Below are 13,032 nucleotides of genomic sequence, written 5' to 3'. Positions count from 1 at the left end.
ATTAATGTTATTAATTAATAACATTAAATTGAAATGTATATTTGACTAAAACTATTACAAACATTTTGTTAACTGAAATAAGATGAAATAAAATCAAATCTGAACTAAATTTGCAACTTAAAAAAAATCTGAGGGAAACACTGTAGCCAAAAAGTGCCCATTTACCTTCTAAATGCGGTCTATGAGCAATGACTGAGGTATTAAAGATATATCATTTGTGAATAGTTTCCAATATAATAACATAATCAGGTTTTTCTTATATACTTTGGCACCATGGGAATATATTATTACATAATCTAAATTAATAACAGTAATAATTTATACAATGATATATCGGAGCACCATGGGAATAGCATCCGATCATATAGTAATACCATGATAACACACTTTATTATAGGGTAGCTGCTAAAAAGATGAGGTTTTTAATCTTACTGAGGAATATCTGGGGCAACCTGTTCTCAGACAGCAACACAACATTAGGAAAAAACTCAAATGGAGTCAAACTTAGAGACAAAAACACCTACAAATCACTGCATAATGATATTTCACATGTAAAATAAAAGAAAATCTATCATTTTATGATTTAAATGTTATGGTAATCAACATTAGTGATATTTGGGGGGGGTCACACCTGCCCGACTGCAACACAGGGACGAGGCTGCCATGACAACGGCTCAGTGAGGTCAGCAGGTGTGATTGACAGCCAAAGGGCAGGAACCGCCCAGCTGCTCAAAGACCACAGACAGAAAAACAAGCTACAAGGTACAAGCTGAGAGGTAACCGACTGATCCACATTGATTAGCATGTCTCTCTATGCAGTTTCACCTGTCACCCTGGTCTAATGTGCTTAATGCAAATCCCTGCTTACGAGTTGCCAGCAGGCCTCAACTACCTGCAGGACACACAGGAGTTTAATACCGACCTCAGACAATCCCCAACACTACACACATGAGAGATTTACAAAAACCTGCAGCTAATCCCTGCACTGCTTCACAGACGTGTACACATGTAAAGTATTGTGTCACATCTGGGTCGTGTGTCTGTGTATATGCTGACACAACCGGCCCGATATTCTCATAAAATACAGGAGCATTAATGAGCATGTATTAGGGATTCATTATAGAAGAAATAAACATAATCATCCATTCCCAGCAGCTTAAAGAAAAACACAATTTGAATACTTGACTTGGTAATTAATGACACAAACTACACATTCAGGTTTTCTACACATTCTGGAAAAACTACTTGTACAATGGATTTAAATTGACATCCAAAGATGAATTAATGTTCTAATCTAAACTTTCAATTAATATGTTAAATTATATTACATTACATCTCATATAATAATACATCTTATCTAATAAAAATACAAACTATTTAAATATTTTATCTAAAACATATTATGGAAAAATTATATATACTCATTTTATAGTACGTACAAAATGTTTTTTAATGTACTATATTAAATACACACACTAAAAACTACAATTACAATTTATTTTATATATAAATCATTTACAGATTGAATATTTCACACACACATCTTATTAAAAATTATTTAAATATTTTATCTAATTTATAAAATATACTGTATATTATAAAAAAAAAAAAATTATATATATATATATATATATATATATATATATATATATATATACACACACACACACACACATACATACAGTATACATGTGTATATTTTGTGGTCCAGGGTCACATATACATACACACACACACACACACACACACATATGCGCACACACACTAAAAACTACAATTACATTATATATATATATATATATATATATATATATATATATATATATATATATATATAGTATTAGTATTTACATAATATTTTACACACACATTTTATTTTGTTTTATTTATTTTATTTTAAGGTTCATGGCCATTTCTATCAAATTCTAACAAACCTCTAGTTGGAAAACTACATTATACCCAACAGCAGCCAGTCAACACTGAAGATGGACTCAAACACTTGTTGTCATGCAGTTTAAGCTGAACCTAATGTGCACTAAAACAAAAACTGATCTGGCTCTGGACTGATCTGTCTTGACCTGTTCACCAAACACTCAAGGAGGAGGTCGTTCACACCTCTCCAAACCTAAAGGAAATGTGGATGGAGGTTTGAAAATGTTCCTCACATGTTCATAAATACCAAAAACAGTGAAGATCTGACAATCTTGCCATCAAAGAGCGTTATTTGAAACAGTGTTATTTACAATCTGAACGTCTACATTGTATTACATGATCGCTGCCAGCCAGGATGACAGCTCCTCATCAGGTCTTAGTGACGCAGCTCAGATGCGCTGGAGAATATCAGGGGAAGAGCTCAGCGCTGAGACAGCCACGAGTAATGATGGAACATCTCTTACCTGCTCTGCTTGGCTGGATCTGCCCCCCCCCCCCCATTCCTAGTCCATTGGGAGCCCTCAAACAGATGCAAGCTGATTGGCTGGCACTCTCCCTCCCCCTCCCCCCCCCCCTCGCTCATGCTCTTCACGTCATTATTTTCTTATTTAACAACCAACCCTGAAAACGCGTAGGGAGGAAGACATCTAAATATAGCCTCAGCCACGACAGCACACGACACGAATGCACTGCAAAACTCTCTCAAACAGCACTGCGGGGGGGAGCCCAGACTGAGGAGGGCTTCAACAGCTGACCGCTCGAGTCCGCAGAACAGGAACCCTCTGGAGCCAAGCTAGCTCTTCCTTTGTCACCAGCAACAAACTCATTTATCCATAGAGATAGATTGAAGATCTCTGCGTTTAAGTAGGTCACGACGTTCCTGAGACGGCATCTCATGCTGACCGAATCAAACATCACAGTTCATCAAAATCTGCACAATGAAAAGATGTGAGGAGACACACCAATCTCTCTCTGAAAGCAGCAGCTGGGGAAACAACTGCTGCAGGACTAACATTCCCAAGTCTTGAGAAAAAGACATAGGGTGCAAGCTGACTGGCTCTGGTTTGATCAGTAGAAACGATTTCAAGAGATTTCGCTAAATTTACAAGATTTAGATCAATGTCCAGAAGAATTGAATACAATTACTAACAACCTAGCAGGTTAATTAAAACTAAAACCATTAACTAAAAAATGTGTTTATTAAAAAAAGGCAGAAATAGGATAAAATATAAAAATTAAATTAACTTTAAAAGGTTAATAAAGCAATACAATTACTCGCTGGAAAAAAAATATAAACTAAAACTGAATTAAAACTAAAATAAAAATAAATTAAACCTAAATAATATATAAAACTAAAAAAGTGACAAAAGCACATAACAAAATTGCAAAAAAAAAGAGCTTAAGATGAAATCTGAAAATATAAAATTAAATCACTCACTTGAGATGAATAATCTTTAGCCAGTTTTTTTTCAATTTATTTAAACAAAATAAAATACTCTAGAAAGTTCATATGAGCCATTTATCAGTCATCAGGCATAAGACAACAATTTTCAATGTATCTGTGAAAACTGTAACATCTGTGCATTACTCACAATCCAATCAGCTCTCAACAGCGTTAGTTTAGTATTATTTAAAAAGTGAAAAAAGTGAAAGTGAAGTGACATTCAGCCAAGTATGGTGACCCATACTCAGAATTTGTGCTCTGCATTTAACCCATCCGAAGTGCACACACACAGAGCAGTGAACACACACACACACCCGGAGCAGTAGGCAGCCATTTTATGCTGCGGCAGCAGTTGGGGGTTCGATGCCTTGCTCAAGGGCACCTAAGTCGTGGTATTGAAGGTGGAGAGAGAACTGTACATGCACTCCCCCCACCCACAATTCCTGCCGGCCCGGGACTTGAACTCACAACCTTTCGATTGGGAGTCTGACTCTCTAACCATTAGGCCACGACTTCCCATTTAAATTCTATTACAGAATTTCTTTATATCTTGAATTAGCTTTTATTTTTATATTTTCAGTTTTTGTTTTAATTTTTACTTTTAAACTTAATTTTTATTTTGGTTATTAAAATAACAATCTTTTTTTTTTTTAATTGTAGGCAACATTTCTAATTTTCATTTAGTCTTTTTTTTATTATTTTTAATAGTTTCAGTTCACAATAACAACACTGGTTCCCAATGGACAATATCAAATCCTACCCTACATTTTCTCCATATCCTGTTTCAAAAACTGTTTCATGTTGACTTTAACCCTAAAATCAAACTGGTTGATAGCAACGTTGCCCCAGAATCAACAACATTCATCCAAAAACCCATCCTACTTTCGTAAAGCAGTGATTCATAATTGATGCAAAATACAGATCAGAAAAAAGTACAGATCAGAAAAAAGTGCAGATCAGCAAGACGGCAGATGCAGGAGAGAGTGAGAACATTCGGTCAAACATAACCACACAGCACTTCAGCAGAATAATTATCTCCTAGCCAGAGTGGTGAGCTGTTTAAAAAAGACATGAAGTGATGTTATAAAGAGCTTTCAATGAGAATCTAATGTGAGTTCAAGCATCTCTTGATTGCGCTGAAGTGTACAGGAAGTGGTGAGGGTTTGAATGTGATCACTTCAGATCTGTTGTTCATCCAGGGCCTGTTATACAGCTGGAGTATTGACGGGCTCCATCTGTCCCTCTGAACGACGCTCATAAGAGCACACTTACAATACACGTACCTGTTCAGCCGGGTTAAACAGGTAATACTGACTCTGGTTTTCTCAGAGGAACCTGGGCTGCTTACCTGAAACATGATTAAGCACCTTTAATTTACTGCAACTCCTCGAGATACAAGCTCTAAGAGAAGCAGACACAGCCAGAAAGTGCTACATTAGACATAAAGAGGAAGCAGGCTGAGAAAGGGCTCCATCATTTCCTGCAGACTTACCGGCCCAGTAGTGCCTGATTTGGAACACTGGTAGAATATTCAACTTGACCTGAAGAAGTCGGTTTGCTGTTCTTTCATTAAATTGCTCTAGAATTTTATCTTTCACAAAAGTGACCTACTCAATACATACAATATAGATCTGTACCATACTGGTTGTTGCCCAATATTATATATTTTTTACATTTCTGCTGAACTAAGCAGAACTTAAAGGGATGGTTAAGGGTCAGAAATCTCTCATATTTTATCAAAAATATTTAATTTGTGTTGCAAAGATGAATGAAGATCTCACGGATTTGAAATGACATGAGGGTGAGTAATTAATTACAGATTTTCCATTTTTTGATGAACTATTCCTTTAAGGAATCAACTTGCTGTTCTTTTACTAAATAGTTTTTTATTTTATCTTCGGTGGAAGAAATAGCTTATGATGTACGGAATATCTGTACCATATCGTTTATCAAACGATATTTATTTATTTATTCATATTTAATTGTGTATTTCCCCTCATTTAGATTACTTTCACAGTGAACGCTAACTAACTTAACGTAGAAGTTTAAAAATACAAACGATTTAACAACACTGTTAAATGCAATCTTAAGAAAGTCTCAAAATGTATATATTTTTCATACAAATAAAATCATGGCGCACAAACAATTTTTACTCAGAAATTGCTAGTAAATTTCACAATTAAACAGCAAGACATTAAACAACATTTTTAATGACTGAAATAATACTTTCCTTGCAAAACATACTCCAATAATCTGTGAAGAAAATATCCTATTTTAAAGAGTACATTATATTATGATTACTCAACTCACTTGTAGCATTCAAAACAATTTTAGTTTCCCATTTATTTAGAAAAAAACATACAGAATTTTAATAATGCATGCTCACAAACATCAAATGGTAAATCATAACGAAAAAAAAAAAAAGAGACAAAAAATAGTAATTTTATACTGTCATATCTTGGGCCTTTAACCCCCAATCAGGACCAGTTTCCTTAAAGATCAGGAAACACAGATCAGTAGCACTCCATAAAACCTCTGAGGAGCTCCACAAACATCTCAAATCTCCAAAACAATCCCTCTGGTGCATGCGGTCAGATCTTCACCCAATACTCAAAACTACAGGCCCTCTGGGGCTGTTTGCACACCATCCACCGCATGGCTGCATTGATTCCTCATTAATTAACCCTACCAGTGGAGCAATGGGGCACTTTCCAGGTGGAGCACACATCAATACGGACAACTAACCGCCAATGTTGTGGAAGTCACGGTGAGACGCTATCGACAAAATATCGCACAGACCAGACGACAGTCCAGTGAAGGCTTTTACTTTTCAAATATCAGGACCTGATCTGTTTTGGAGATGCTGCAGGGACGCTGTGCTTTACACAGCATCTAACTGCCAAGAATATTTCACCTAGTCAACAGAACCAGGTCAAATAAACCCCCCACTGGGTTAGTGTGCTTTAATGTTTTCCCTTACAAAAATGCACTGTGGTATTTGTGGTGTTTTATTTGTGATGTTTTTCGATTATATTGTGCTTCCAAAATATATATTTTTTTAAAAATCTGAAAACTTCTTATGCTCATTTATTTAGAAAGTACTGTGGCTGTACCATTCTTAACATAGTACATTTATATTGTGCTGCTATTTGATTACTGTGAAATTTACACCTTAGTCTAGAAACCATTACTATGGCAATACCATAGTTCCTTTTTATGCTGTTTAATGAAGAACCCCGGAAAAAATTCTTCAGGAAACCCTGGTAATATCATGGCATATGTTTGTGAGAGAGGTTCTATCACATCACTGTGCGTTTCTAAAAACGCAGCATCACTGTACTGTCCACATTCCGAGTATTACCACGGTACCCTGTGCAAACACGGTAATACTTCATTGGTAAATTGCAATAAGAGGGGTTCAATCCCAGTCCTGTGCGCCTATATAGTGCAACACAATAAACATCTGCAGTGCAAAAATAGGAAGAAACAGTAATAAAGTGCGCGCGAGAGAGCGGATCCGCTCTTTCATGACGCTGCACTTCGGCCCCTCTCGTCGTCATTACCTCTAAAGTGCGGATCTCCTGCTGCGTGAGATCGTTGGACGCCGCGCATTTAGTCCGGAGCCCTTGTAAACTGGAGATGGAGATGTCGATCATGTTCTGGATCAGTTCACACTGGTGTAGCGCGGCCATCGCTGCGACACCACCGCCGCCGCTGTCCCTCTGTTCATCACTCTCCTCCACCATCATCAGCCCCACTCTAACACCATCCATCCCACTGCATCAGGCACGCCGTGGATGGAGAGATGAGAGCAACTACAAATAATAATACAGTCCACATGCACTACTACAAACGCATGCCATCAGACTGTCCGAACGGACGAAAGATATGGTCTACACTGGGATCCACGACGGAGATGTGGTTTGAGGTAATCCCAAATCCAAGAGCGCTGTGGAAGCGCGTCGAGCGAGCTGAGCGCTCTGTTGTGAGGCTCCGCTCACTGTCTGTCAGCTGTGGGAAACATCGCACGACGCGGTGCGCGCTGGGAAATGAAGTCCGTACGTACATGACTGTAGGCTAATGACAGACAGACAGACAGACAGACAGATAGATAGATAGATAGATAGATAGATAGATAGATAGATAGATAGATAGATAGATAGATAGATAGATAGATAGATAGATAGATAGATAGATAGATAGATAGATAGATAGATAGATAGATAGATAGATAGATGGATGGATGGATGGATGGATGGATGGATGGATGGATGGATGGATGGATGGATGGATGGATGGATGGATGGATGGATGGATGGATAGATAGATAGATAGATAGATAGATAGATAGATAGATAGATAGATAGATAGATAGATAGATAGATAGATAGATAGATAGATAGATAGATAGATAGATAGATAGGACCAAAATGTGACCAGATTTTAATGACAAAGAGAAACCTAAATAAATAAATAGTAACTAGAAACATTTCATAATAATTTAGTTTTTACACTATTTAACTATGCATGCGGTCAATTGTAGAGGACAATGAAGAAATCAATGTCCTTGTAAACGCACAAATTCTTTCTTCAGATATTTATTTACAAGAAACCGCTGTAAATTATTGAAACACTAATGACGAATTCCAAAATAACACCGCTTATATTTCCATAAAATGTGCTGAATTGTGGTGTCAGATATTTTGGTGAGTTTTTAAAAAGGAAAGGAAGTTGTCATGGCCAAATCCCTGATCTGAATCCCTGGTCCAGGAAGTCCTCTTTATGATAGGACTTCAAACTGTGTCATATATGGTCTCTTGGAAATAAAAAGCAGGATATTTAATATCTTGGCAAATCTGAGCACAGTTTAACACATTGTTGAGATCTCTTCTGAGGAGACACGTGCACATTTACAAGACATCTGTGAAGCACAAGACTCAAATCAAAACCCATATTTATTCTAATTTAACTTAAATACTGTTTAGGAAAAACAAATGCAATATTAATGGGATTTTATTAGTGGTTTTTCTTCCCTTAGGGGATCCTCAACTCAAACAGAGGGCCTTTCACATCTTAGGGTGCAATAAATGAAGGTGGAAATTCACCCCTTTGCTCGCCTTGTGCTTCCATGCAAGCACAAGCATGTTTAATCACATTTATTAAAATGTAAAGTGTGTGTGTTGGGTTAGAAGGATTTCTCATCTCACTGTGAGGGTGTGATGTTCCCTCACATCAAACGCTCAATCTGACTGCTGAGTCACTCTCCAAACCTCACCTCCTCTTCCATCTGTCCTCCATCTCACTCTCTTTCTCTATCCTTCCATCTGTCCGCTATCTCTCCATCTGCGTGCTGCATAACACTCTACATCCTCCCCTTCAACACATACACACACATCTCAGAGAAAGAGCATTATTCTAGGTGTCCGCTGAGGTTTGGTTTGAATGGATGGATTATAGTCCAAACCGGTAATCTTCAAATAATGAGAAAGAAGTCTTAATTTGCAATTATGAAGAAAGTCGCAGTTGAGTAAAACAAGGCCTTAAAGTCTAATCATAAAAAAGAGACATTAAAATATGTCCAGAAATCTCTCTCACACATTGTGATCTATATCAATTTCATCTGCATAGTTTATTTCCAGGTGTATGTAAACCGTACAGGTGTCTCCTGTTCAAATTTGATCGGAGACATTTGTGCATGTTTTCTCATCTCACACCAGCAAATCCTGACACTACCAGTCAAAAGTCTGGAATTTCTTTTTTACAGGAATTTCTGATCCTCATCAAGGCTGATTCTATTTGATCAAAAATACAGGGAAAAATGTAATATTGTGAAATATTATTATGATGTAAAAAAAAAAATCTAACATTTTTTCTAAAGTTTTTCTATTTTAATATACATTAAAATCGAATTTGTTCCTTAATGCAAAGCTGAATTTTCAGCCTCATTGCTCCAGTCTTCAGTGTCACATGATCCTTCAGAAATCATTATAATATGCTGATTTATTAGCTGGAAACTGTTGTGCTACAATATACACTACAGTTCAAAAGTTTTTATTCAGCAAGAATGTCATAAATTGTTAAGAAGTGATAGCAAAGATTAATATTGTTAGAAAATATTTATATTATTAATATATTTTTTTACCTGTTTATTCATAAAAGAATCCTGAAAAAAGGATCACAGTTTCCAAAAAAATATTTGGCAGCACAACTGTTGCCAACGCTGCATTTCTAATTATAAATGAGCATATTAAAATGATTTCTTAAGGGTCATGTGACACTTTAGACTGGAGTCATGGTTGATGGAAATTCAGCTTTGCATCACAGAAATAAATTATGGATATTAAAATAGAAACCATTATGTTATATTGTTATAGCATTTTGCAAGATTGCTGTTTTTCTCTGTATTTTTGATCAAATAAATGCAGCCTTGATAAGCATAAAAGAAAGTCATACTGATCCCAAACTTTTGACCGGTAGCCTATGTATGTATGTGTATATATATTCTGCTCATATATATATATATATATATATATATATATGTGTGTGTGTGTGTGTGTGTGTGTGTGTGTATATACAGACTGAAAAACCCCTTTAAAATTTGTATTCTTGTACTGTTCTGACTTTATGATATTACTTGTGCTTATTTATTTTAAATGTCTGTTGATAAAATAGCTTATTAATTCATTATTATTAATTAATTAATTAATATATATATATATATATATATATATACTGTATGTGTGTTTGTGTGTGCATATACAGTACAGACCAAAAGTTTGGAAACATATTTTTAATGTTTTTGAAAGAAGTTTCTTCTGCTCATCAAGCCTGCATTTATTTTATCAAAAATACAGAAAAAACAGTAATATTGTGAAATATTATTACAACTTAAAATAATAGTTTTCTATTTGAATATACTTTTAAAAAAATAATTTATTCCTGTGATGCGAAGCTGAATTTTCAGCATCATTACTCCAGCCTTCAGTGTCACATGTAACATCCAGTCTATCACATGATCATTTAGAAATCATTCTAATATTCTGATTTATTATTAATGTTGGAAACAGTTCTGCTGTCTAATATATTTAATGAATAAAAGGATAAAAAGAACTGCATTTATTCAAAAGAAATGACCGTGTCTAATAATATACATTCTAATAATATATTTTCTTTCCTATCACTTTTTATCAATTTAACACATCCTTGCTGAATAAAAGTATTGATTTTATTTAAAAAGAAGAAAGAAAATAAATTACTGACCCCAAATTATTGACCAGTAGTGTATATTGTTATTACAAAATATTTATATTTTAAAAACAGCTTCTTCTTCTTCTTTTTTTTTTTTTTACTTTTTATTCATCAAAGTATCCTAAAAAAGTATCACATGTTCTGAAAAAATATTAAGCAGCAGAACTGTTTCCAACTTTGATAATGAATCATCATATTAGAATAATTTCTAAAGGATCATGTGATAATTATCCTAAAAAATTCAGCTTTGCATCACAGAAATAAATGATAATTTAAAGTATAATAAATTTAAAAACAATTATTTTAAATTGTAATAATATATCACAATATTACATTTTTTTCTGTATTTTTGATCAAATACATGCAGGCTTGATGAGCAGAAGAAACTTCTTTCAAAAACATTAAAAATAGTAATGTTTCCAAACTTTTGGTCTGTACTATATATATATATATGTATGTATGTATGTATGTATGTATGTATGTATATATATATATATATATATATATATATATATATATATATAAATTAATTTAATAAGCTATTTTATCAACTGACATTTAAAATAAATAAGCACAAGTAATATCATAAAGTCAGAACAGTACAAGAATACAAATTTTAAAGGAGTTTTTCAGTCTGTCATTATTTACTCATCCTCAGATCTTTCCAAATCTTTGTGACTTTCATTTCAAATATCAGAATATTTCAACTGTTTTTGTTCATGCAAAGCAGTGTTATTTTATTAAATTATATATATTATGATCATATTTATTAGTTTTGAATTTTTATAGTTCAATATTTATTTTAGTTTAAGTATATATATATATATATATATATATATATATATATATATATATATATATATATATATATATATATATATATATATATATATATATATAAACAAAATAAGGGTAAGTATGTGATGTCAGATTTAGATTTTTTATATGAACTATCCCTTTAAGGGAAACCCAGAGTAGTTATAAAGCTAGAGCAGAAGTTTAATTAGAAATTATATTAAAAAATAATTTTTTTTTAAATGAACCAAACAGTCATCATTAACTCCAGCATTTTCTTGAAGCTGTTTCTCTCACCAGTCAGAGTGTCGGGTGAACATCTGCTCCATGCTGATGACCACATGAACCTCTTGTAGAAACATCATATGAGAGTTTGTTTCATCCAAAAACCAGCCATACCATGACCTCTTGCCGAGCTATTATGATATGTTTTTGTATTATATCTGATGTTAATGCATTCTTAAAACTCTTTGGTCAAACAAAAATTGAAATGAAACCACGTTCTAAATCAATTATGTGAGAAAGTTTCAGCGCACTATGACACCCCCCCCCCCCCCCCCCAAAAGCCTATAAAAGGACTACAGACAAAGTGCAGCTTCCACCTACTGCTACGTCGTCATGATCCTCACACTCGATTGGTCAGCTTGAGGAATCCCTTCCCAGGATACAGCTGATTAAATTGGATTGTGGGGAATCTGACGGCAGGTATCATTCGTGACACAGGCTTTCAGTAAATACCTGACTGACACGTCTTTTCAGTCACATTTCAGACTGTTTATGTCTGCGGAGCAGGTGCGGTGTGTGCTTTTGTTCTATTTATGTTCTATATTCTATTTATTTTCGAGACCTAGGTAAAAAGGCCACCAGTCGCAGGATCTGGGAGTGCAGCATTATGGGGCTTTGAGGTAGACAGACATGGCTATAAATAAATCCCCAATCTGCAGACACCAGACAATGAGCAGAAACACTCGGACACGTGAGCACCCAAAGCCAGATCTCTCTCTCACAGGCCCTACAGGTGTTCAGGCTGTTTCTGATAACAAAATAAATGTCATCTATCACAGTAATGACAGATTATGACTGAAAAGAAAAATCTGATTGTGTTTGAGATAAACAAATATTGAACAGCAAGGCACTGGTGTAGAGCTCCATCTGCTGGACAGTTACAGCAGTTTCCAAAGACTAAGCATGAAGTTTTTTATCATGTTCGTTTATTATAGGTACTGATTTAGGTCAAATATGATGGCTCAGTGAAAATAAAGTGTCAAAAACAATCGAGGTCAACAGTGCCGACATGAATTTAATCTAAAATAGGCAGACATTTCTATCAACCTCTCTCTATTGTGCACATATGTCTATATTAGAGTGGTTTGATGCTGATTAGTTTAACGTACACAGTTTGGTAATACTGACACCTAGCGTTGTGGATGCAACATCAAGCAAAATCTAAAGTTTTCATTTTCCAAGGCTATTGTAAAAATATTCTGTAGTCAAACTTTATGAATTTATTCAATAAGTGTTTAATAAAAAATAATCTATCAAGATAAAATGAGTATTCAGTTTGTCATGTGACCAAACGTTTGCTCCCATGAGGAGACCCGCGCTCTATTTTA

At 34.7% G+C, this 13,032-nt stretch overlaps 1 protein-coding gene across 2 annotated transcripts in view; it reads right to left on the bottom strand.

Annotated features, from left to right (window-relative positions):
• Positions 1 to 7,414, bottom strand: part of LOC132127262 (kinase suppressor of Ras 1-like) — a 33,057-nt gene extending 25,643 nt beyond the window's left edge. For both annotated transcript variants that reach the window (XM_059539053.1, XM_059539052.1), the window contains exon 1: positions 6,940 to 7,414. In XM_059539053.1, coding sequence (XP_059395036.1) covers positions 6,940 to 7,149 — 210 coding nt within the window. In that variant the 5' untranslated portion in view covers positions 7,150 to 7,414. The remainder of the gene's footprint in view (positions 1 to 6,939) is intronic.
• Between the last annotated feature and the right edge of the window lie 5,618 nt (positions 7,415 to 13,032).

Source organism: Carassius carassius, chromosome 45 (assembly GCF_963082965.1).
Source record: "Carassius carassius chromosome 45, fCarCar2.1, whole genome shotgun sequence".
Lineage (NCBI taxonomy): Eukaryota > Metazoa > Chordata > Actinopteri > Cypriniformes > Cyprinidae > Carassius > Carassius carassius.
The sequence above is the reverse complement of the archived record's forward strand: the minus strand, read 5'-3'. Positions and strand labels throughout refer to the sequence as shown.